This window comes from Salmo trutta, chromosome 20, assembly GCF_901001165.1.
Source record: "Salmo trutta chromosome 20, fSalTru1.1, whole genome shotgun sequence".
NCBI classification, from domain to species: Eukaryota; Metazoa; Chordata; class Actinopteri; order Salmoniformes; family Salmonidae; genus Salmo; species Salmo trutta.
The window spans coordinates 4892849-4920686 of NC_042976.1; the positions used below are offsets into that span (position 1 = coordinate 4892849).

Sequence of the window (27838 nt, forward strand, 5' to 3'; positions counted from 1 at the left end):
TCTAGATATAGAATGAATAGAGTGTCTCTATTTATAGAACGAAGAGAGTGTATCTAGATATAGAATGAATAGAGTGTCTCTAGATATAGAAAGAAGAGAGTCTCTCTAGATATATAATAAAAGAGTGTCTCTAGTTATAGTGTCTCTAGATATAGAATAATAAAGTGTCTCTAGATATAGAATGAATAGAGTGCCTCTAGATATAGAAAGAAGAGAGTGTCTAGTTATAGATAGAATAGTGTCTAGTTATAGAAAGAATAGTGTTTAGTTATGGAAAGAAGAGTGTGTCTCTAGATATAGAAAGAGTAGTTTCTCTAGCTCTCTCTCTCTCTCACGCTCTCTCTCTCGAGGAGAGTGTTCTCTGTCTCACTCTGTTTCTCTCTCTTTTTCACTCTCTCTCCCCCTCGTCGAGGAGAGGGTTCTCTGTCTCTGTCTGTCCCTCTCCCTCTCCCTTAAATTTCAATTCAACCTCTCTCTCCCTCCCTCTCCCTTAAATTTCAATTCAACCGCTCTCTCTCTCCCTCTCCCTCTCCCTTAAATTTAAATTCAACCTCTCTCTCTCTCTCTCTCTCTCTCTCTCTCTCGCTCTCTCGCAGTGTTATTCTACTTCAGCCATTTTTTATTTGCACTGAATTATTTAACCTAAAATCTAAAAGTGGTGGGCTTTAGGGGCTTTGGTGTGGAGGGAGCATGCTCCAGAGGTCACAGCGGATTGGTCCCTGGCGGCGATGTAAGTGGTGGTCCCTGAGGACAATATTGGATGAGGCCGACCTCGAGGCTTTGCTTCGCCCTTCAGATACACAGCAGAACAGACGTAGGGTGGAGGCCTAAAGAGGTTTGTGGCTTGCATTCTAGCACTTGAGTGTTGACATTTTAAAATGAAAGGAACATAGAATTCACATCACACAGAGGTTGCGTTGGTACCCTTTTCACCATGTAGTGCACTTCTTTTGACCATTACTCATAGGGCTCTGGTCAAAAGTAGTGCACTACATAGGGAATAGGGTGTCCTTTTGGATACAGGCAGAGTCTATATCATGTTTTCCCTGAAAAGCATTTCAAAGTCAACATTTAGCTCTCACTGACAGAAGATTAGATCCCTAACAGGGGGCCAAACGATAGATATTCAGTTAAGATTCACATCGTTTGGGAATGATTTAAATATTTATGAAAAAGAGATGGAATTGGGGATGTAGTCAGACCCACAACTGAGCCAAGCATCACATGAGACATTTCACCCTGACGGTGTCTGCATCACAAATGGCACCCTATTCCCTATAGTGCACAACTTTTGACCTGGGCCCTTTTAGGGAATAGGACGCCATTTGGAACACAGAACCCTGACAGTATCAGGTGGGCCTAGTAGATATTGTAAAAAGGTAATGTGTCCATGAAACTGTGTAATTGTGCTATTATAGCTTAGCAGCATCCTCTCCTGCAGTGCTTTTGTGGCTCATGAATACCTAGTTTATTTAAGGGTATATTTTCAGGAAATGGGTGTGGGAACGATGACACTGGCTTCAGGGGTGTATTTTCAGGGAATTGGTGTGGGAATAATGACACTGGATTTGCACATTTATAAGGCCTCAGAATAGTGTCAGTTTCCAGCTGAAATAATACATTGAATAAAAATATTGTCCTAATTGCATTAGAAAGAGGCCTAAAACAGGGATGTCCCCTCTCCCCCATCCTGTTTGCAGTGGCAATTTAACTACTTGCAGGAAGAATTAGATAAGACCCAAACGTAACAAGAATCAGTATTTGTAAACATGAATATAACCTAAAATTATGATATACCTGACCAATATTAAAAACCTAATGCCCCTCCTGATAAAAAAAAAATCTGAATACTAAAACAGCTCAGGATATAAAATGAACAAGGAAAAAAAACAAAATATTGGCAATAGGAAACATTTTAATAATAACGCAATACTTTAAATGGACCACAAAAAAATATGAAATACTTAGGATGCTAAATAAGTAACAACAAAAAACAAATATATTTTAAAAACGAATAGAATAATCTTAACATAATCTTAAACTCACAGGCAGCCAGGGCAAAGACCTTAAAAATGGTGTAATGTGTTCTCTCCGTCTGGTCTTGGTCAGTACCCATGCTGCGCATTCTGCTTATTTTACTTTTAACCAATGGCTTTCTTGGGTTGACCAGTCAGGAGAGCATTACAGTATTCAAGCCTGCTTGTAATAAAAGCAAGGATGAGTCTCTCTGTATCAGCCTGAGAGAGAAATTGCCGCACTATGGCAATGTTCCTCGGGTGGTAAAAAGCTATGTTGGTCACATTCCTAATGTGTGATTCGAAATTTAATTCAGGATCTGAAATAACACCTAGATTTTTCACTTGCTGTTTTATGTTTATTGTCCGTGAATTAAAATGTGTTGCTAAATTCTCTCTCTGTGCTTCGGCTCCAACAATAAGAACCTTGGTCTAGTTTTGATTTAGCTGGAGGGAGTTGTGAGCCATCCAAGTATTTAAATCACTAATACAGTCTAATAATGTATCTGTGGAGCTAAAAATCCTCTGATGACACAGAAATGTAAAGTTGTGTATCATCTGCGTAGCAGTGAAAATCAATTCTGTGCTTTCTGATAACGCTGCCAAGGTTTATCAAATATAAACTGAACAGTCCCGGACGCATAATCGAACCTTCTGGAATGCCACATGTGTGATATATTTTCTCTAAATTATGTTCACCAAGGTTTACAAAAAAAACTCTCAACCGGTAAAATAGGTCCTAAACCAATTTAGAACTGGAACAGAGAAGCCAACTTACCTCTCCAGTCTGTCCAGAAGGACATCATGGTCAACAGTATCGAATGCAGCACTTAAATCTAAGCACAAGAACAATAGAGCTGTTTGGCGTCTCTGTGTTGGCTCTAAGATAATCTATCACTAAGGCTGTCTCTGTGCTGTGGTGGGCATCGAGAACCAGAGTGGGATTTTAACAAAATACAGTTTTCATGTTAGTCATTTAGCAGACGCTCTTATCCAGAGTGAATTACAGGAGCACCACACACACTTTATCAGCTAGTGGATTTGATCAAGAAACATTTGGTTACTGGTCCAATGCTCTAACCACTAGGCAACTTGCCACAAGTCTACTTAGTTTTGCTGTTCGAGTGCCATTTTTATTTTCACATTTTGCTTAAAAATGGAAAGTTGGAGATTGGCCGTATATTGCTAAAAGCTTAAGAATCTAGATTGCTTCTCTTCAGAAGGGGTTTCACTATAGCAGTGTTTAGAGCACCGGGGAAAGTGCTTACTGTTAGGTAGAAGGCTTAAATTGTGCACACAAGCTCACACACACTTGTCTTGTGTGGGTAGAGGTATAATTGACTTGTATGTCTTCAATAATGACACCTCTGCCTACACCTAACCCCCACCCCCTACTTCTTACCCTCTACCCCCTACCCCCTACCCCCTACCCCATAACTCCTAGTCCCTACCCCCTTCTCCCAGCTCCTTACTCCCTACCCCATACCCCCTAGTCCCTACCCCCAACTCCCTACCCCCTTCTCCCAACTCCTTACTCCTTACTCCCTACCCCATACCCCCTAGTCCCTACGCCCAACTCTCTACCCCCTACCCCCTTCTCCCAGCTCCTTACTCCCTACCCCATACCCCCTAGTCCCTACCCCATACCCCCAACTCTCTACCCCCTTCTCCCAACTCCTTACTCCTTACTCCCTACCCCATACCCCCTAGTCCCTACCCCTAGTCCCTACCCCCAACTCCCTACCCCCTACCCCCTTCTCCCAGCTCCTTACTCTCTACCCCATACCCCCTAGTCCCTACGCCCAACTCCCTACCCCCAACCCCCTTCTCCCAGCTCCTTACTCCCTACCCCATACCCCATACCCCCTAGTCCCTACCCCCATCTCCCTACCCCCTACCCCTTCTCCCAGCTCCTTACTCTCTACCCCATACCCCCTAGTCCCTACCCCCAAATCCCTACCCCCTTCTCCCAACTCCTTACTCCTTACTCCCTACCCCATACCCCCTAGTCCCTACGCCCAACTCCCTACCCCCTACCCGCTTCTCCCAGCTCCTTACTCCCTACCCCCAACTCCCTACCCCCTTCTCCCAGCTCCTTACTCTCTACCCCATACCCCATACCCCCTAGTCCCTACCCCCAACTCCCTACCCCCTTCTCCCAACTCCTTACTCCCTACCCCATACCACCTAGTCCCTACCCCCAACTCCCTACCCCCTTCTCCCAACTCCTTACTCCATACCCCATACCCCCTAGTCCCTACGCCCAACTCCCTACCCCCTACCTGCTTCTCCCAGCTCCTTACTCCCTACCCCCAACTCCCTACCCCCTACCCCCTTCTCCCAGCTCCTTACTCTCTACCCCATACCCCCTAGTCCCTACCCCCAACTCCCTACCCCCTTCTCCCAACTCCTTACTCCTTACTCCCTACCCCATACCCCCTAGTCCCTACGCCCAACTCCCTACACCCTACCCCCTTCTCCAAGCTCCTTACTCCCTACCCCCAACTCCCTACCCCCTACCCCCAACTCCCTACCCCCTACCCCCTTCTCCCAGCTCCTTACTCCCTACCCCATACCCCCTACTCCCTCCTCCCTACCCCTTACCTGTTAATAATGCTGTGGTGACTGTCTAACTGCTATAACTAAATGGCTGCTGCTTCACTGTCACACATGTGCTGTGTGGAGCACTCAGCTGAGGTAGAACATTTAGAGGATTAATCAAGCCTGTCACACCAATTAGTCAACACCTGTCCTGAACAGAGGGTGTTTATGCTACCGCTCAACTAATGGTCGGTTAGGGAAAAATCCACTGCAGATGTTATGCACACATCAATTCCATACTGACATACTGTATATCTCCGTTGATACAACTTACATGGGAACATACTATGCAGATTTTCTGAACACATAACCAGAGGGGAGTAGACAATGGTTCAACCAGAGTGAAATGAGGTGCCGCCAAAAATCTCAAGATCATATGCAGGAAGAGAAATAGACTATCACTAAAACGCTGAACTGTGCTGCCTTGTTTGAGACAGGTTATAAGTGAACGTAACGGTGGTTTAATAAAAAATAGACTTCTTATTCTTAGCTTGTGGACGAACTGCCATGAATGCCACGTAACCTCCCTACATGTAACTGCCTTGGTGAAACATCTCATAAAGCTACTGACCAGGGTGTGTGCAGAGGACAGAAAGGTCAGCTGTCTGTTTCTCTCGCTCTCTCTCTCTCTCTCTCTCTCTCTCTCTCTCTCTCTCTCTCTCTCTCTCTCAGCTCTCTCTCAGCTCTCTCTCTCTCTCTCTCAGCTCTCTCTCTCTCAGCTCTCTCTCAGCTCTCTCTCTTTCTCTCTCAGCTCTCTCTCTCTCTCAGCTCTCTCTCAGCTCTCTCCCAGCTCTCTCTCAGCTCTCTCTCAGCTCTCTCTCTCTCTCTCTCGGCTCTCTCTCAGCTCTCTCTCAGCTCTCTCCCAGCTCTCTCCCAGCTCTCTCTCAGCTCTCTCTCAGCTCTCTCTCTCTCAGCTCTCAGTAGAGGCTCATGTTAGATAAGGACCAGAGGGGTCATGTTGGACAAGGACAGAGCACCACATCCTAGACCTGCCTGATACCGTAAGAGATCTCCCGTAAGAGATCTCCCGTAAGAGATCTCCCGTAAGATCTCCCGTAAGAGATCTCCCGTAAGAGATCTCCCGTAAGAGATCTCCCGTAAGAGATCTCCCGTAAGAGATCTCCGGTGAACCTACTGGAGCCATTCATCGTAACACACAAAAAGGGCTTTAAAGATTTTAGTTCTGAAAGGCGCATCAGCAAACAACATGATGGAGGAGGGGTGCAAAACATACATTTGATTGATTGATTTATTGATTGATTGATTTATTGATTGATTGACAGAGATACATATTCACTTTATCTCAGCTTAGCATACTCTTTTAACTACAAAAGATACAAAAAGAGTCTTATAATGAAAATCCAGAGTATTTAGATGTGTGATAGGACCTGCTGTGGAGGATCACATCCCCAGCTCAGCACAATAACGCTCCTCTCCCTCCGACCTGGCAGCCGGCCAAATGACTCAGAAAGGAAATCGATAAGGCCATGGAAATAACCTCCTGACATATGCATTTTCACGACAGCCCGGGACTGAGAGAGAGAAATAACACTCAAACACACCATGGATAGCCCGGGACTGAGAGACAGAGAGATACACAGACGCCATTGTTCTTTCTCTCTCTGACAGAGGGTATCTATAAATGGCAGAGGTGATGTATGTGTCCATATTCATTATTACGTTTAGCATTGAGTTAGAGTAGTAGTAGAGTAAATCTATAGTATTGAGCATTTGGATTGTTTATCTTCTATGGGCTAGGTGGGACGCCAGCGTCTCACCTGTGGGACACAGCCAGTGAAATATCAGGGCGGAAAATTCAAAAACAACAAAATGTCATAATTCAACTTTATCAAACATAGGACTATTTTACACCATTTGAAAGATACACTTCTCCTTGATGTAACCACAGTTTCAAAAAGGCTTTACAGCGAAAGCAAAACATTAGATTATGTTAGGAGAGTACATAGACAAAAAAATTATCTTACCTTTGCTGATCTTCGTCAGAATGCACTCCCAGGACTGCTACTTCCATAAGAAATGTTGTTTTTGTTCCAAATAATCCATATTTAAGTCCAAATACCTATGTTTTGTTCATGCGTACAGATCACTTATCCAAAGGCATAACGCGCGAGTGCGGAACGAGAGACGAAAAGTCAAAATGTTCCATTACCGTACTTAGAAGCATGTCAAACGCTGTTTAAAATCAATCTTAATGGTATTTTTAACGTAAAATTGCGATAATATTCCAACTGGACAATAGCATATTCATTCAAGAAGAAAAAGAAGTTAGGGGTGTGCTCGCGGGACCGAGCATATCCAATCCCTTTGTTGCCAGGCAGACCACTCAGTAACTGAGCTCCTATACTCTGCCCAGTGACAGGAGAAGGCTCAAACCACTTTCTGAAAGCTTTAGACAGCTAATGGAAGCCTTAGGAAGTGGAACGTCACCCCACAGACACTGGAGCTTCAATAGAGAATCAAAAGAAGAACTACAATTCTCAGACTTTTCACTTCCTGCTTGGATTTTTCTCAGGATTTTGCCTGCCATATGAGTTCTGTTATACTCACAGACACCATTCAAACAGTTTTAGAAACTTCAGAGTGTTTTCTATGCAAATGTACTAATAATATGCATATTGTAGTTTCTGGGCCAGAGTAGTAACCTGTTTAAATTGGGTACGTTTTTCATCCGGCCGTGAAAATACTGCCCCTTAGCCCAGACAGGTTATGGAGTATTTACACTCTTTATATGCTATTTCTACTGTTTATGGAGTATTCACATTCTTTATAGGGTATTTATATTGTTTATTGAGTATGTATAATGTGTACAGATTATTTATATTCATTATAGAGTATTTATACTGCTTATATAATATTTATATTGTTTATAGAGAATTTCTAGAGAGTATTTATATTGTTTCTAGAGTATTTATATATTTTATAGATTATTCAAATTGTTCATATGGTATTTATATTGCGTATGGAGTTTCCATATTGTTTATAGAGTATTTGTATTATTTATAGAGTATGTATATTGTTTATTGTCACGGTTGTCGTCGGTGAAGGAGGACCAAAACGCAGCAGGTATGTGCAGGCTCATCTTGACTTTTATTAACTATCAAAATGAACACCAAAATAACAAACAGAAATACGATCGACAAAAAACAGTCTGGTAAGGCACAAGGCTAAACACAGAACAATCTCCCACAAAATACAAGACAAACACACCCAACTAATATAGGACTTCCAATCAAAGGCAACACCAAACAGCTGCCTTCAATTGGAAGTCCAACCCCAATTAACTCAACATAGAAACACACACACTAGACTAACCATAGAATACATGAAAACCAAACAGTGCCCAAAACCCCGGAATACTTAAATCAAATGCCCCTTCAACAAACACACCACCCCGAACCACATAAAATGAATACCCTCTGCCACGTACTGACCAAACTACAATACTAATTAACCCTTATACTAGCCAGGACGTGACAGTACCCCCCCTTTAAAGGTGCTAACCCCGGAAGCACCTTAAAAACAAAAAAACAACAACCCCAAACAACAAAACAAAAATTCCCCTCTACTAAAGGGAGGGAAGGGAGGGTGGCTGCCGTCAACAACGGCACTGTGCTACACCCCCCCTCCACAACCCACCTATCTCTGGAGGTGGCTCCGGTTCTGGCCGTTCCTGGCTGTCGGGGCCGTCTGGCAGCTCGGGGCGGTCTGGCTGCTCGGGACAGTCTGGGCAGTCTGGCAGTTCGGGACAGTCTGGGCAGTCTGGCAGCTCGGGACAGTCTGGGCAGTCTGGCAGCTCGGGACAGTCTGGGCAGTCTGGCAGCTCGGGACAGTCTGGCAGCTCGGGACAGTCTGGGCAGTCTGGCAGCTCGGGACAGTCTGGCAGCTCGGGACAGTCTGGGCAGTCTGGCAGCTCGGGACAGTCTGGGCAGTCTGGCAGCTCGGGACAGTCTGGGCAGTCTGGAAGCTCGGGACAGTCTGGGCAGTCTGGAAGCTCGGGACAGTCTGGGCAGTCTGGCAGCTCGGGACAGTCTGGGCAGTCTGGCAGCTCGGGACAGTCTGGGCAGTCCGGCAGCTCGGGGCAGTCTGGGCAGTCCGGCAGCTTGGGGCAGTCTGGCCACTCCGGCAGTTCGGGGCAGTCTGGCCACTCCGGCAGTTCGGGGCAGTCTGGCCACTCCGGCAGTTCGGGGCAGTCTGGCCACTCCGGAAGTTCGGGGCAGTCTGGCCACTCCGGCAGTTCGGGGCAGTCTGGCCACTCCGGCAGTTCGGGGCAGTCTGGCCACTCCGGCAGTTCGGGGCAGTCTGGCCACTCCGGCAGTTCGGGGCAGTCTGGCCACTCCGGCAGTTCGGGGCAGTCTGGCCACTCCGGCAGTTCAGCGCAGTCTGGCCACTCCGGCAGTTCAGCGCAGTCTGGCCACTCCGGCAGTTCAGCGCAGTCTGGTCACTCCGGCAGTTCAGCGCAGTCTGGCCACTCCGGCAGTTCAGCGCAGTCTGGCCACTCCTGCGACTGTTGACTGGGGGCAGCTCTGGTGACTGTTGACTGGCGGGCAGCTCCGACGACTGTTGACTGGCGGGCAGCTCCGACAACTGTTGACTGGCGGGCAGCTCTGACGACTGTTGACTGGCGGGCAGCTCTGGTGAGTGTTGACTGGCGAGGCTGGGTTTACGCACTTGAAGCCTGGTGCGTGGTGCTGGTACTGGGCTTACCAGATTGTGAACACGCACCTCCAGGCTAGTGCGGGGAGCGGGAACAGGACGAGTCGGACTGGGTTAACGCACTTCCGGGTTCGCACGAGAGACAGGAGCTGGAAACCCAGGGCTATGGAGGCGCACAGTCGGTCTTGATCTTACCTCCTGCACAACCCGCCTTGGCTGGATGGAACTAGTAGCCCTGTACGAGCGGGGTGCTCGTACAGGGCAGACTGGGCTGTGCAGGGGCCTGATGGTAGCCGTGCGTAGAGCGGGAGTTGGGTAGCCTGGTCCTCGGAGGCGTACCGGCGACCAGATGGTGGGAGATTGGTGGGAGATTCTGTCACGGTTGTCGTCGGTGAAGGAGGACCAAAACGCAGCAGGTATGTGCAGGCTCATCTTGACTTTTATTAACTATCAAAATGAACACCAAAATAACAAACAGAAATACGATCGACAAAAACAGTCTGGTAAGGCACAAGGCTAAACACAGAACAATCACCCACAAAATACAAGACAAACACACCCAACTAATATAGGACTTCCAATCAAAGGCAACACCAAACAGCTGCCTTCAATTGGAAGTCCAACCCCAATTAACTCAACATAGAAACACACACACTAGACTAACCATAGAATACATGAAAACCAAACAGTGCCCAAAACCCCGGAATACTTAAATCAAATGCCCCTTCAACAAACACACCACCCCGAACCACATAAAACGAATACCCTCTGCCACGTCCTGACCAAACTACAATACTAATTAACCCTTATACTAGCCAGGACGTGACATTTATAGAGTATTTATATTGTTTATAGAGTATTTCGATTGTTTATAGAGTAATTCAATTGTTTATAGAATAGTTATATTGCTTATATGGTATATATATTGCTTATAGTGTAACTATGTTGCTTATAAAGTGGTTATGTTCTTTATAGAGTATTTATATTGTTTTTAGAGTATTTATATTGTTTATACATTATTTATATTGCTTATAGCATATGTATATTCTTTATAGATTATGTATATTGTTTATAGACTATTTAAATTGCTTATAGAGTATTTATATTATTTATAGAATACTTATATTGTTTATAGAGCATATAGTGTTTATGGAGTATTTATAGCATGTATAGATTATTTATATTGCCTATAGGGTATTTATATTGTTTTAGAGTATTTATATCATGTACAGATTATTTATATTGCTTATAGGGTATTTATATTGTTTATAGAGTATTAATTATATTGCGTATAGAGTATTTATATCACTTATAGAGTATTTATATTGCTTATAGAGTACACCTTGTTTATAGATTATGTATTTTGCTTACAGAGTATTTAAATTGTTTATGGAGTATATATATATTGCTCATAGAATATGTATATTGCTTATGGAGTATGTATTGTTTGTAGAGTATACATTTTTCTTAACTAGTATATATTGCTTATAGAGTTTTTATATTGTTTATAGAGTATTTATATCTCTTATTGTGTATTTATATCAAATATGGAGTATATGTTGTTTATAGAGTACTTATATTGCTTATAGAGTATATATATATTGCGTATAGTGTATATATAGTGTTTATAGAGTATTTATATTGCTTATAGAGTATATATATATTGCGTATAGAGTATATATAGTGTTTATAGAGTATTTATATTGCTTATAGAGTATATATATATTGCTTATAGAGTATATATAGTGTTTATAGAGTATTTATATTGCTTATAGAGTATTTATATTGCTTATAGAGTATTTATATTGCTTATAGAGTATTTATATTGCTTATAGAGTATATATATATATTGCTTATAGAGTATTTATATTGCTTATAGAGTATATATATATTGCTTATAGAGTATTTATATTGCTTATAGAGTATTTATATTGCTTATAGTTTATGTCTGTGAAGCTCAGTTGGTAGAGCATGGCTCTTGCAATGTCAGGGTCCTTGGAAAATCGAATTCTTACTACACTGGGCCTTTAAAAACGTTTATTATTACTCAAGGCCCCTGGAAGGTTTGCAGAAAACGTATTAAGATAGGAAAGATATGTTTGATTGGTGTTTTCAGAACAATATAGGAAAAGACAATGGTGTGAAAATGTGTACCAATTAAATTTCCAAGTCAACGCCAGAAACACTAACCAAGATAGTTTTTTGTTCAAAACAAAACATTTATTGGGTTGGCTTGCCAACCACAGATTTTTGAAAATGTGGCAGGTGGTTGTGCTCCCGTGAGACAACGATCATTGGCCTGCTCTTTCCTCACTCTGGTCTGATTCTCCTGTTGCCTAACACAGCCGACACAGACATGAGACGTACAGTAGTGGGGCCAGTGACAGAACACAAGCTATTGATGTATGCTTTTAGGTGGGGTGCTGTAATATTTTGTATCAATTTCCAGAGGGGATCTCAATCTTCAAAACAATTAGCAGTTACACTATCTAGAAGAGGTACATGCTTTCATCATACATGGAAATGTTGACTGAAAACCCTCACTCTCAGGAATCACATCATCAGACATATGCTACATATTTTTGAAAGCTGGTGATTATTCCAAAAAGAGAGGGGGAAGAGGGGGATTGAATGAATTGGGGTTAGCTGAAAGACAGTAAAACTGTTACACTTTACTATTCTATTCTTAAAGTTAGACATCTGGGTCTTTTCTCTTCATCATGCCACGTACGCTGGATCATAGCCACTCACTGGCTGCCTATTAATCAAACTAGCCATGCAAAGAATATTTGTAACTAAAACTCCAGAGAACACAGATGCATATATAACCAGGACAAAGACAGTTGCTAGTCATGTCCAGTAACATTTATAAGGAAAAATGCGGTGGGTAGCCTAGCAGGCCTACCAGGCCAGTAACTGAAAGGTAAATAGTTTGAATCCCCTAGTTGACAAGGTGGAAAATTCTGCTGTTCTGCCCTTGAGCGAGGTAGTTATTAACCCCTAACAACAACTGTTCCCCGGCCGCCTATGATGTGGACATCGATTAAGTCAGCCCCCTGCACCTCTCTGATTCAGAGGGTTTGGATTAAATGTGGAAGACACATTTAAGGTTGAAGGCAATGAGTTGTTTAACCTACTAGGTATCCCCCCTAGCTATCTTTAGATAAGCAAACTGACTAGTTAGTTAACGCAAGACTCATGTCAAGAAGTATCGCAGATGCATTTGTAATGCGTACATTCTAAATTCTATAGTTGTACATCAAAATTCTATGATTTCTCGGTGACGTCTTCTACTCAATTCTCCACACTGTTTAAACAGCTAACATTAGCTAGCTAGCTCCCACATGGCAAACATAAGAAATTACATTGGGAATTTTCCACAATGTGTGAGGGAGGGTATAGTAAATCTTTTCAAAATATTAAACTTGTAATTCACATTGTTCGATTTTTTTTGTTATTCACCTCAGTTCAATGTTGATAGGAGCCTTGACTAGACTAGCTAGCTAAATACAACAACACTCCTGGCACAAGTGTCAGGTTACAGGGTACGCGGTTGCAGGTATGGGGAGTGAGAAGTGCGACACAATTGTGAGTGGTGCGTGCACCGGAGAAATAAGTGAGGCAGGGGAACAAGAAGAGGGCCATCAAGCTAAAGAAGTTAGTCCCAGATGAGTTTTCCAATGAAGCCCGCTTTGTCTGGAGAAGTAAATGAACGGTTCCAGCACTGTAGGAGCTGTAACTCCTACCCTTTGTTTTCGGACAAAATGGATCACTGAGAGTCCAATGCAGCAATTGTTTGCTTGCCGAGGATTATAGGCTTGAGGTGGCTTCCTTAATCAAGCAGGTCGCCAGCCTACGTAAGAAACTGGGGGAAAATGCAGAGTGGAATGTTTACCTTTTATACGCCGGTGGCTGGACGGCGTTCGCGCATGTTGTTTGTTGTTATCCGACTGGCCGGTGTTGCTCGGAGTTCGTTCATCAGGGGAGCCATCTCCTGCCTCTCTTCCCTCATCTGATAGCGGAGTCAAAGAAGCACAGCAAGAGGAGCATGGCAATCAACGATGGTCGCATGTCACGAGCCGTGGAAGCCGAAGTCAGCGGCCTCCTGCAAAGCAGACTACACTTCCAACGAAAGGCCAGGAGCAGATACAAAAAAACAAATAGTTACACCGCCTGATCTTCCTGCACCTTCATTGCTGTGGGTAGCAGTGTCTGCGGCCGCTGTGCCTACTCCTACTCGACATCCTAAGTCGACATGGGCAATATTCCATCCCTGCTCTGGATTGTGCAGTGGGGATTTCCTCGTCCTTCTCGCCAGCCGTGATTTTGGGAAGCTCCATGGTAAGAAAGGTGACTTTTCCTGATTCAAAAACAGTATCCTATGCCGGAGCTCGAGTAAATGACATTAATGAACTGCTCCTGAATGTACTACACCAGGACATGGACATTGATTCTATCATAGTCCATGTGGGTTTTAATGACATTGTTAAGGGCACTCTGAGCAGTTGAAACTAGATTTCAAACAGTGGATTGACTCTGCTAGACAATAATAAAAGGCTAATCATATCTGGCCTTGTGTCCTCTCTGAATTGTGGCATTGCTTTAGCAGGATTCTTTCTCTTCACAACTGGCTACGTGACTATTATAGCTCAATAGGTGTAACTTTTACCTTTTGGAAACGAAACACTTTTTCTTTCAAATATTTTTAATTTAAAAAATGTTCTCCCCAATTTCGTGGTATCCTATTGGTAGTTACAATCTTGTCTCATCGCTGCAACTTCCATACGGACTCGGGAGAAGTGAGGTCGAGCTGTGCGTCCTCCGAAACACAACCCAAACAAATTGTACTGCTTCTTGACACAATGTCCACTTAACCCAGAAGCCAGCCGCACCAACGTGTCAGAGGAAACACTGTACACCTGGCGACCGTGTCAGCTTGCACTGTGCCCGGCCTGCAACAGGAGTCGCTAGTGCACGATGGGCCCGGGACATCCCTGCTGGCCAAACGCTCCCCTAAACCCGGATGGCGCTGGGCCAATTGTGCACCGCCCCATGAGTCTCCTGGTTGTGGCCAGCCGCGACAGAGCCTGGACTCAAACCCAGATTCTCCAGTGGCACAGCTAGTACTGCGATGCAGTGCCTTAGACCACTGCGCAACTTGGGAGGCCACAAAACACATTTTATAAGGAGGATGGGATCCACCCAAATAATTTGTGTTCCTGTATCCTTTCACAGCATTATAAGGCTGCGTTGAGACAATGACTTATCAATGACCCATTAAGAAAATTCCTCATCAATCCCCATGGAAAAATTAGCAAACTTAGGCATGACATGCCAGCAACAAACGCTGACACTACACACCCAGGTATCTGACCAAATCATGAAAGACAATAATTGTAATTTTAAAATCTGTAAAGTGAGTGTGGAAGAGGTGAAAATAATTATTGTTGTCTTTTAACAATGACAAGGCACTGTGGTCTGACAACTTGGATGGAGAATTACTGAGGATAATAGCGGACAATTTTGATGTTCTTATTTGCCATATCTTCAATATTAGCCTACTATAAAATCGTGTGCACCCAATCCTGGGGGGAAGCAAAAGTCATTCAGCGTCCCAAGAATAGTAAAGCTCAAATAGCCGACCAGTCGACCGGTTACCAACCTTTAGTAAAGTTTTTTAAATAATTGTGTTTGACCAGATACAATGCTCTTTTACAGTAAACAAATTGACAACATACTTTCAGCATGCTTATAGGGAAGGACATTCAACAAGTACAGCACTTACACAAATGACTGATGATTGGCTGAGAGAAATTGATGAGAAAAAAATTGTGGGAACTGTTTTGTTAGACTTCAGTGCGGCTTTTGATCGAAGTCTACTGCTGAAGAAACGTATGTGTTATAGCTTTACATCCCCTGCTATATTGTGGATAAAGAGTTACCTGTCTAACAGAACACAAAGGGTGTTCTGTAATGGAAGCCTCTCCAACATAATCCAGGTAGAATCAGGAATTCCCCAGGGCAGCTGTCTAGGCCCCTTACTTTTTCAATCTTTACTAACGACATGCAACTGGCTTTGTGCGTCTATGTATGCGGATGACTCAACACTATACATGTCAGCTATTACAGCGACTGAAATGACTCTTAACAAAGAGCTGCAGTTAGTTTCAGAATGGGTGGCAAGGAATAAATTAGTACTAAATACTTAAAAAAGTAAAAGCATTGTATTTGGGACAAATCATTCACTAAAACCTAAACCTCAACTAAATCTTGTAATAAATATTGTGGAAATTGAGTAAGTTGAGGTGACTAAACTTCTTGGAGTAACCCTGGATTATAAACTATCATGGTCAAAATATATTGATACAACAGTAGCTAACATGGGGAGAAGTCTGTCCACAATAAAGCGCTGCTCTACCTTCTTAACAGCACTATCAACAAGGCAGGTGCTACAGGCCCTAGTTTTGTCACACCTGGACTACTTTTCAGTCATGTGGTCAGGTGCCACTAAGAGGGACGAAGGAAAATTGCAATTGGCTCAGAACAGGGCAGCACAGTTGGCCCTTGGATGTACACAGAGAGCTAATATTAATAATATTCATGTTAATCTCTAATGGCTCAAAGTGGAGGAGAGATTGTCTTCATCACTACTTTTATTTATGAGAGGTATTGACAAGTTGAAAGCATTGAGCTGTCTGCTTAAACGATTAGTACACAGCTCAGACACCTATGCATACCCAACAAGACATGCCACAAGAGGTCTCTTCACAATCCCCAAGTCCAGAACAGACTATGGGAGGTGCACAGTATTACATAGAGCCATGACTACATGGAACTCTATTCCACATCAGGTAACTGATGCAAGCAGTAGAATCAGATTTAAAAAACAGATAAAAATACACCTTATGGAACAGTGGGGGCTGTGAAGCACCACAAACATTGGCACAGACAGACACACACACACACACACACACACACACACACACACACACACACACACACACACACACACACACACACACACACACACACATAATAGCATATGGACTATACACACTGTGGAGTAGGGGCCTGAGGGCACACACTTAGTGTGTTGTGAAATCTGTTATGAATGTGTTAATTTTGCTGGACCCCAGGAAGAGTCTTGGCAGCAGCTAATGGGGATCCATAAAAATTACAAATACAAATACACTACAGACAGCACAGAATGCAACACAGCACCACAGAGCGATAAAACAGTAACTTGATTATTTTCCCTTTTTTTCTGACAGCACAATATGCAGAACAGAGGGAAACAAATACAATAATTATAAAACAAATAAAATCGCTGAGCTCCTGTAAAAATATTGGGGGGGGACAAAATAGTCTTCTGGAATATTGGGGGGGTAGGTCACTTATAAGCCATCTTTGCCTATGCCGTTAATACAGCACCTTCAGAAAGTATTCATACCACTTGACTTAATCCACATTTTACAGCCGGAATTTAAAACGTATTAAATATAGTTTTTCTCACCCATCTACACGCAATGCCCCATAATGACAAAGTGAAAACATGTTTTTAGAAAAGAAAATGGAAAATGAAATTCAGAAATATCTCATTGACTTAAGTATTCAACCCCCTGAGTCAAAACATGTTAGAAGCACCTTTAGCTGTGATTACAGCTGTGAGTTTTTCTGGGTAAGTCTCTAAGAGCTTTGCACACCTGGATAGTACAATATTTGACATTATTATTTTTTTAATTTTTCCGGCTCTGTAAAGTTGGTTGTTGATCATTGCTAGATAGCCATTTTCAAGTCTTGCCATAGACAAGCTGATTTACATCAAAACGGTAACTAGGCCACTCAGGAACATTCAATGTCATCTTGGTAAACATCTCCGGCGTAGATTTGTGTTTTCGGTTATTGTCTTACTGAAAAGTGAATATGTCTCCCAGTGTCTGGTGGAAAGCATACTGAACCAAGTTTTTCTGTGGGATTTTGCCTGTGCTTAGCTCTATGCTGGATTTTTTTTATCCTAAAAAACTCCCAAGTCCTTGCCAATGACAAGCATACCCATAACATGATGCAGCCACCACCATGCTTGACAATATGAAGAGTGGTACTCAGTGATGTGTTGTGTTGTGTTGGATTTGCCCCCAAACATAACACTTTGTATTCAGGACAAAAAGTGCATTTCTTTACCACATTTTTGGCAGTATTATTTTAGTGCCCTATTGCAAACAGGATGCATGTTTTGGAATATGTTTTATTCTATACAGGCTTCCTCCTTTTCAATCTGTCATTTAAGTTAGTATAGTGGAGTAACTACAAAGGTGTTGATCCATCATCAGATCTCTCCTATCACACCCATTAAACTCTGTAACAGTTTTAATGTCACCATTGGCCTCATGGTTGTTGATCCAGGGGCGGCAAGGTAGCCTAGTGGTTAGAGCATTGGACTAGTAACCGAAAGGTTTCAAGATTGAATCCCTGAGTTGACAAGGTAAAAATCTGTCGTTCTGCCCCTGAACAAAGCAGTTAACCCACTGTTCCTAGGCCTTCATTGAAAAAAATAATTTGTTCTTAACTGACTTGCCAAGTTAAATAAAAGTAAAAAACATTTTTAAATATGAGTGATTTCCTTCCTCTCAGGCAACTGAGTTAGGAAGGATGCCTGTATCTTTGAAGTGACTGGGTGTATTGATACACCATCCAAAGAGTCATTAATAACTTCACCGTCCTCAAAGTAATATTCAATGTCTGCTTTTATTTATTTTTATCCATCCACCAATCGGTGCCCTTCTTTGAGAGACATTCAAAAACCTCCCTGGTCTTTGTGGTTGAATCTGTGTTTAAAACTCACTGCTCGACTGAGGGACCTTGCAGATAGTTATATGTGTGGGGTACAGAGAGTACAGAAAATAACGTTAAAAACTATTACTGCACACAGAATAAGTCCATGCAACTTGTTATGTGACTTGTTAAGCAGATATTTAGTAATGAACTTATTTAGGCTTGCCATAACAAAAGGGGTTGACTCAAGACAAGGGCAACTTTCATTTTTTCTTAATTTGTAAAAATGTCTAAAAACATTATTCCGCTTGGATATGATGTTTCTTTTGTTTAGGCCAGTGACACAAAATCTCAATCTAATCCATTTTAAATTCAGGCTGTAACAACAACAGAAGGTGGAAAAAGTCAAGGGTTGTGAATACATTCTGATGTCACTGTAATTATTTAAAGCAGAATTTGTTTATATTCTCTGCAGCACAGCCCAGTATATCGTGCTCCAATCAAATAAATGTTGCAGAAGATCAGAGTGATGATGAGTGTAGAGGAAATTAAAGTGGGACGACTACAGCATCGCTTCTCTCTTTTATAAAACCACTAGCTGTAAGGGATTTGATACTAGTCCTACTCTTTGGAATGACATCGATATAATGCAATTAGTGCTAAAGTTGGAACTTAGAAAGAGATGAGAAGAGCCTCAGTCTTTACACTCTCTCTTGTGTTAAACCACCAGTTGTTAAGCCATATGATAGAAGCCTAACTGTTTACACTCTCTCTTGTGTTAAACCACCAGCTGTTAAGCCATATGATAGAAGCTGTAGTCCTACTGTTTGGACTGAAGTCTTGTGCGCCTTACATCTCTCTAGGGATGACATCTCTCTAGGGATGAGATCTCTCTATGGATGAGGTCTCTCTAGGGATGAGGTTTGTCTTTTTCTCTCTACTTCACAGCCAGCCAGAGTTAACAGCAACTCAATCTAACATCCATCCATACCATCAGTCCAGCACTACAAAGTTTCTAAAGCACCCAGATTGAAGTCTCCAAAAACCCTCAATGATGAACTTCATTTAAATGTCATCGTATCACAGTAGGATAACCAGTGGTGTACAGTACATAAATAAAGAAATACATTAAAGTACAACTTAAGTTATTTTGGGAGATATCTGTACTTTACTATTTATATTTTTGACAACTTTTACTTCACTACATTACTAAACAAAATGATATAGTTTTTACTCCATATATTTTCCCTGACACCCAAAAGTACTTCTTACATTTTGAATGCTTAGCAGGAAATTCACACACTTATCAAGAGAACATCCCTGGTCATCCCTATTGCCTCTGATCTGGAGGACTCACTAAACAGAGAACATCCCTGGTCATCCCTACTGCCTCTGATCTGGAGGACTCACTAAACAGAGAACATCCCTGGTCATCCCTACTGCCTCTGATCTGGCGGGCTCACTAAACACTAATGCTTAATTTCTAAATAACGTCTGAGTGTTGGAGTGTGCCCCTGGCTATCAGTAAATAAAAAATGTAAAAATATAATTGTGCCGTCTGATTTGCTTAATACAAGTAATATTAAATAACGTATACTTGTACTTTTGAGACATAAGTATATTTAAAACCAAATACTTTTAGACTTTTACTCAAGTTTTATTTAACAGGGTAACTTTCACTTTTTACTTGAGTCATTTTGGGTACTTCTTCCATCACTTCAGACAGCACCCATACTGTACGTTTACATCAGTCCTACGTGGCTTCAAATGCCTCCAGGTTTCAGTGAAGCTAAACTCCAAAGGCTACAATGATGAGCACTCACTTATAAAAAAAACCAAAGCATAAATCCTGCACTACACTTCAAATGCCACCAGACCTAAGTTAATTCAACAATCCACAATGACACCACTCATTTATGGACAGATTTCAAAACACCAGCGGAAAGAATTGAACCTTGAAGAATTGAACCTTGAAGAATTGAACCTTGGCCACATGAGCTTTCACTGAATCCTCTCATTTGTTGTTTGTTTCTAATGTGGTGATGATTATTCTGTCGAGCCGTACTGTGCCCTGTGATGCGTGTTGATATACTGAGTGGGCGGACATAGCAGCAATCTAGCGGCTGCTCACATAGTAAGTACCTGTAATTCCAGTTTTCTGTCTCTCTCTCTCTCTCTGAGAGGCTCTCCATTACCACCAAGCAGCAGCATCATGTCTACCGGAGTATAATGACCACTGGAGGAGCCTCCCCTCTCTCCTTTCCCCCTTCCACCTCTGCCTTCCTCTCTCTCTCTCTCTCTCTCTCTCTCTCTCTCTCGCTCTTTGTCTCTCTATCTCTCTCCTCTTTTTCTGTAGTTATTTATCCCTCTTTCTCTCTCTTTCTCTCTCTATATTCTCTCTCTCTCCCTGTCTCTCTCTCTCTCTCTCTCTCTCGCTGTCTCTCTCTCTGTCTCTCATTCTCTCTAACTCCCTGTCTTTCTCTCTCTCTCTCTCTGTCGCTCTATCTCTCTCCTCTTTCTCTAGTCACACAGACAGCCTCTAATTATACCTCCCTGCTCTGCTCCCTCCCTCTCGCTCTTTCTCTCTCTCCCTCTCGCCCTCTCTCACTTCACTCTCTCTCCTTCTCGGGTTCATCTCTCTCTCTCTCTCTCTCTTTCTCTCTCTCACTTCACTCTCTCTCTTTCTCAGGTTCATCTCTCTCTCTCTCTCTCTCTCTCTCCATCTCTCTATCTTCCTATCTCTCCCTCCCTCCCTCTCCCTCTCTCCCCCTCTCTCGCTCTCTCTCTCTCTCTCTCTCTCTCTCTTTCTGCTGTAGGTCTCTGCCAAGCTTAATGTGAAGGAAGCCTCCCCTCCTATCCTTCTTTTCTCCCCTCTCCTCCTCTCCTCTCTCTCCTCCTCTCCTCCTTCTCGCTTAATGCCGTAGCTGGAACCACTAAATCTGCTGTAACAAATTGTTGTATGGCCGCACATTTTCTTTGGACGGAAATCTCAGCTCTGTGCTGCTCTCGCTGTGCTATGCTGTTTGTAGCCAGATGGCACTGCACCAACGGAGGGATAAGCAGAGCTCTTACAAAGAGTTACATTCCCATGCAGTGTGTCGGGTTGTGTTATTGTGTACACTCTGGAGCCACAGCAGCAGATTTACAGCAGAGAGAGAGAGGGAGAGAGAGAGAGAGACCCGAGAAAGAGAGAGAGTGAGAGAGAGAGAGTAGAGCAGGGAGGTATATTTACAGTATCTGTCTGTGTGGTGCCAGGAAGGGACATCCCCCATCACTCCCCTCCTCTGCTCCCGGCCTCAGTAATTCTAGATTAAATGACATCAGGTCTCCCGGTGAACGATGGAGTGAAGCGATAGCGGTGAGGGGTAGAGGGGGTTTGGAGCCTGGGTAATGGCCCACAGCAGCCAGTCCTGGCCACAGTGAGGAGCGGAGGAGTAACTCTATTCTTTCCTATTGTCTTTAAACAATATGTTGCTGCTGCTGCCTGCTCCCTTCTCAGTGCCGTGCCACCTGACGCGCCGGCTATGTTATTCTTTTAAACAGGATGCGGGAGGCAAGTGGAAGGAGGCGAGAGGGAGGAGGAGAGATGGTGGAGAGATGGTGTAGGAGGCGATAGGGAAGAGGCGAGAGGGAGGAGGAGAGATGGAGGAGGAGATAGGAAGGAGGAGGTGGGAAGGAGGGAGGAGGAGAGAGGCAGGAGGAGAGAGGAAGGAGGAGGTGGGAAGGAGGGAGGAGGAGAAAGGAAGGAGGAGAGAGGCAGGAGGAGGAGGGAGGGAGGGAGGGAGGGAGGGAGGGAGGGAGGGAGGGAGGGAGGGAGGGAGGAGGGAGGGAGGGGAATAAGGAGAGAGGCAGAAGGATGTGGAAGGCAGGAGGAAGCGGGAGGCAGGAGGAAGCGGGAGGTAGGAGGAAGCGGGAGGCAGGAGGAAACGGGAGGCAGGAGGAAGTGGAAGGCTGCATGCTACTACTACATAAGTGGGAATAGAGTGCTTCAATATTTTATCTCAAATCATTTCCGATTCTTTAAAGAGGGAGAGCCGGCTGTCAGGAAAGCTCTGTTCTGCTCGGTAGACGAATGTTTTGAGGGAGAACATAAGCAATTTCATCAGTAGCATATTCATATTCAAAGCTTTAAAAAGTGGAGGCATTTCTTCCTTTCAGGAACTCTTGCATTTTAATTAGATTACTGTGTGTAGTGAGTAATCAGGGCAACGTCACTGATAATATCTAGTGTGGGCGATGATCTTCCTAAATATGACAAACAATGGCGAGATCACACTTTTGTTTACATAATTAATAGCCAGGAAATCTATCCAAGCGAATCTCTAGACATAGTTCTCCTCTTCCCTAATTTCCCCACTGTGTTGCCCCAGATTCCGAGTTCTGATTGTGGAATTTGATATGTTTGTTCTAGAATGCTAGTCTCTGATTGGACAAACAGAAGGATTAATAGTGTGTTCTAGAATGCTAGTCTCTGATTGGACAAACAGAAGGATTAATAGTGTGTTCTAGAATGCTAGTCTCTGATTGGACAAACAGAAGGATTAATAGTGTGTTCTAGAATGCTAGTCTCTGATTGGACTAACAGAAGGATTAATAGTGTGTTCTAGAATGCTAGTCTCTGATTGGACAAACAGAAGGATTAATAGTGTGTTCTAGAATGCTAGTCTCTGATTGGACAAACAGAAGGATTAATAGTGTGTTCTAGAATGCTAGTCTCTGATTGGACAAACAGAAGGATTAATAGTGTTTTCTAGAATGCTAGTCTCTGATTGGACAAACAGAACGATTAATAGTGTGTTCTAGAATGCTAGTCTCTGATTGGACTAACAGAAGGATTAATAGTGTGTTCTAGAATGCTAGTTTCTGATTGGACAAACAGAAGGATTAATAGTGTGTTCTAGAATGCTAGTCTCTGATTGGACAAACAGAAGGATTAATAGTGTGTTCTAGAATGCAAGTCTCTGATTGGACTAACAGAAGGATTAATAGTGTGTTCTAGAATGCTAGTCTCTGATTGGACTAACAGAAGGATTAATAGTGTGTTCTAGAAGGCCCGGATCTGGTTGGACAAATAGAACGATTCATTTGGCATCAGACTAAACCACTAGCTACAGTAAAAATGATTAAGGACTATGACTGCGTGTAAGAGAGATTAGCAGCATCCTCGCCACCCATCTGGTAGGAATTTAGACACGGCCACTGGTCAGAACATGTCCATCTGCGACACATTACCCATTATGTTCTGTTCTGTCAACAGTCAGGAAATAACTTTTTTTTTATGTGGAAAATAACAAAGAGTCTAAACTGATGCAACCCCACACTAGTGTAGTGTGTTTACAGAAATATATATGTTTTTACATTTAAGAAAGAGGCAAAGGACCCGAAAAAGAGTAAGATAGAAAGTCTTACTGTTTGCTTCCATGTCCAACTAAGTCAATTTAAAAGCTTTAAGAGCTAATTTAGTTCCAATGTTCTTACGGACAGAATAGAATGATCAGTGTCACAAACAAAATAGTTAATTTAGGTCCAATGTTCCATCTTGACTTTTGAAGACACACAAACATACACACACACACACACACACACACACACGTATACTGACACAGGCTCTAACACACACATTCTACACACACACACATTGTGGTATTGTGGATATTATATTGGTCCTCTGTAATAAGAGAGGAATAACATAATAATGATGTGTTGCGTTATTTATGATGTAGGTTGTTATTGTGATGTCATAGTTTTAATCATATTTGGAACCCAGGATCATAATAAATATGAAATACTACAGTTACAAGTTCTGAAATACCTCCCTCCAGCCTGGCGTAGCAGAGAACACAAGCACCAGATACTCACTCAGACACAAGCAGAAGGTACCAGATACTCACTCAGACACAAGGAGAAGGTACCAGATACTCACTCAGACACAAGGAGAAGGTACCAGATACTCACTCAGACACAAGGAGAAGGTACCAGATATTCACTCAGACACAAGGAGAAGGTACCAGATACTCACTCAGACACAAGGAGAAGGTACCAGATACTCACTCAGACACAAGGAGAAGGTACCAGATACTCACTGAGACACAATGATAAGGTACCAGATACTCACTCAGACACAAGGAGAAAGTATCAGATATTCACTCAGATACAAGCAGAAAGTAACACATGAGACAAAGTTAAGATGTAGAGTACTTACCAAGTTCTTGTTGCCATTTTTGCTGAGGGGGCCGCGGAAAACTCCCTTGATGTTCCTGAAGTGGCCGTTGCTGAGGTGAGTAGAACTGATGACGATATAGTAGCAAGCCATGAGGCACGAGCTGGAGGGGGTCTTCCACTGAGCGCACAGACAAACAGTCAGAATCAAGAGAAGTAAAACAATGAAGTCTTACATCTACAAGAGTCTGACCGTAGAGCTACAGAACCTGTACCAAAGTCCTTTTAACGGGAGCCGTTCAGTGTTCCATGCGCTGACAGTCAGACGTCAAGCGAATTCTACAGGTTCAGGTCGAGATGACTTATATCGGAAGTCCTTTTAAGTCCCGCTGTGTGTTGTCAGTATGAGCCACTGCTCTGGTCACAACCCCTAGGGTCAGTCCTTCAGTCAGGTGTGCTGATAAGAAGTGAAGAGAAGAGTCTTGGAGCATCACAACGTGGACTTGAGCATCACTGGAGCAGCAGTCAGTCAGTCTGTCTCTCTTGAGCCACTTGAGAGTCAGTCAGTATGTCTCTCGGGGCCACTTCAGAGCTGTGTTGCTATGTGGGCTTTGTTTCCGTCTTCCAGCTCTTCCAGACTCTCAACAGCAGTTCTCTCTTTCCGCCGCTCCACTTTTCTCCTCTCGCATGGAGCTCCAGCAGCAGGGAGCAGGAACAGAAACACAGCAGCTGCTTGGCTTCAGTCTGTAGCTCCGTAGCCCTGGTCCAGCCTCAGCCACAGTCTCTGTTTCTTTACTCCGCTGAGCCTGTCTTCAGGGGGCTTCCCGCTCTCTCTCTCTGATCCTCTGTCTGAGTCCTGGCTGGTTCTAGTGAAGATGCTGCGAGGTAGTAGCAGCGGTAGTGGTAGAGACTTGATGTAGCGACAGAAACAGGCATGGTGTTGTAGTGTTTCCTGTTTGCCGGTCCAGTGCACCGAGCCAATGAAAGAGAGCCACTGGTCGAGGAAAGGGCTCTCTGTTTCTCTCCCTGTGTGTCTGTCTGTCTCTCTCTCTCTCTCTCTCTCACTCTCTCTCTGTCTATCTCTAGATCCACTGAGTCAGCCACTGCTCCACAGCCAACCAGGATTCAGCAGTATCTCTCCCTCTCTCTTGCCGTGCATCACACTGCTTTCCTCATGCACACACACACACGCGCACACACACGCACAAACACGCACACACATACGCACACGAACGCATACACACACACACACACACGCACGCACACACACACACACACACACACACACACACACACACACACACACACACACACACACACACACACACTCTCCCCTCCTCACTCTCTCCCTCCTTCCATCCCTCCCCATCTCTCACTCCCTCTCCCTCTTTCTCTCTCGCTCTCTCTCTCTCTAATTTGGCTGTAAGAAGCTGTAGCAGTAGATGTGAAGAAGCAGGCAGAAGGGAGGAATGATGCTGCTAGCTCAGGAATGCACAAATGCTTCTGAGGATATTTGTTACCTACACTGTCGTCCATCTTTGATTATATTAACCTGTATGAGATACTCTATTATGTTAATCTGCAGGAGATACTCTGGTATGTTAATCTGTTGGAGATTCAATATTTTGTTAATCTGTAGCATATACTATATAATGATAATCTGTATGAGATACTATACTATGTTAATCTGTAAAATATACTCTGGTATGTTAATCTGTAAGAGATACAATATTTTGTTAATCTGTAGGATATAATCTAGGATGTTAATCTGTAGGAGATACTATAATATGTTAATCTGTAGGAGATACAATATTTTGTTAATATGTATGAGATAATATATAATGATAATCTGTATGAGATACTCTATTATGTTAATCTGCAGGAGATACTCTAGTGTTTAATCTGTAGGTGATACTCTAGTATTGTCACGTCCTGACCAGTAAAGGGGTCTTTTGTCATTGTAGTATGGTCAGGGTGTGGCGAGGGGTGTTTGTTTTGTGTGTTTTGGGGTTTTTGCTCTAGGGGAGTTTGATTCTAGTTTTCATTTTCTATGTTTCGTTTTCCATGTTTGGCCGAGTGTGGTTTCCAATAAGAGGCAGGTGTCTTTCGTTGTCTCTGATTGGAAGCCATACTTAGGCAGCCTGTTTTCCTTTGGGTTTTGTGGGTGGTTATTTTCCGTTATAATCTGTGAATTTTACGGAACAGTTTGTGGTCGTTTGTTTTTTCTTTGTTAAAGTGTTCTCTTTAAATAAACAAGTAAGAATGAGCACTATAACCGCTGCGCCTTGGTCTGTCCTTAACGACGTTTGTGACAAGTATGTTAATCAGTAGGAGATACTCTAGTATGTTAATCTGTATGAGATACTATATTATGTTACTCTGCAGGAGTTACTCTAGTATGTTAATCTGTAGGAGATACTCTATTATGTTAATCTGTAGGAGATACTCTATTATGTTAATCTGTATGAGATACTATATTATGTTAATCTGTATGAGATACTATATTATGTTAATCTGTAGGAAATACTCTAGTATGTTAATCTGTAGGATATACTCTATTATGTTAATCTGTAGCATATACTCTATTATGTTAATCTGTAGGAAATACTCTAGTATGTTAATCTGTAGGAGATACTCTATTATGTTAATATGTAGCATATACTCTATTATGTTAATCTGTAGGAGATACTCTAGTATGTTAATCTGTATGAGATACTATATTATGTTAATCTGTATGAGATACTATATTAGGTTAATCTGTAGGAAATACTTTAGTATGTTAATCTGTAGGAGATACTCTATTATGTTAATCTGTAGCATATACTCTATTATGTTAATCTGCAGGAGATTCTCTAGTATGTTCATCTGTAGGAGATACTCTAGTGTTTAATCTGTAGGAGATACTCTATGATGTTAATCTGTAGGAGATACTCTAGTGTTTAATCTGTAGGAGATACTCTATTATGTTCATTGTATGAGATACTATATTATGTTCATCTGTAGGAGACACTCTATTATGTTGATCTGTAGAAGATACTTTAGTATTTGAATCTGTAGGAGATACTCTAGTGTTTAATGTGTAGGAGATACTCTAGTATGTTAATCTGTAGGAGATACTCTAGTATGTTAATCTGTAGGAGATACTTTAATATGTGAATCTGTAGAATATACTCTATTATGTTAATCTGTAGCATATACTCTATTATGTTAATCTGCAGGAGATACTTTAGTATTTGAATCTGTAGGAGATACTCTAGTGTTTAATCTGTAGGATATACTCTAGTATGTTAATCTGTAGGGGATACTCTATTATGTTAATCTGTAGGAGATACTCTAGTATGTTAATCTGTATGAGATACTTTAGTATTTGAATCTGTAGGAGATACTCTAGTGTTTAATCTGTAGGAGATACTTTAGTATGTGAATCTGTAGGAGATAATATTATGTTAATCTGTAGGAGATACTCTGGTGTGTTAATCTGTATGAGAGTCTGTATTAAATTAATCTGTAGGAGATACTCTAGTGTCTAATCTGTAGGAGATACTATATTATGTTAATCTGTAGGAGATACTCTGTTATGTTAATCTGTAGCATATACTCTATTATGTTAATCTGCA

At 42.6% G+C, this 27838-nt stretch overlaps 1 protein-coding gene across 1 annotated transcript in view; it reads right to left on the reverse strand.

Annotated features, from left to right (window-relative positions):
- LOC115155446 (zinc finger protein 804A-like) overlaps positions 1–25358 on the reverse strand; it is a 123549-nt gene extending 98191 nt beyond the window's left edge. Inside the window, 1 exon segment of the mRNA XM_029702066.1 lies at positions 24265–25358. Within this exon segment, the coding sequence (XP_029557926.1) occupies positions 24265–24375 (111 nt within the window). The 5' untranslated portion in view covers positions 24376–25358.
- Positions 25359–27838: the final 2480 nt, after the last annotated feature.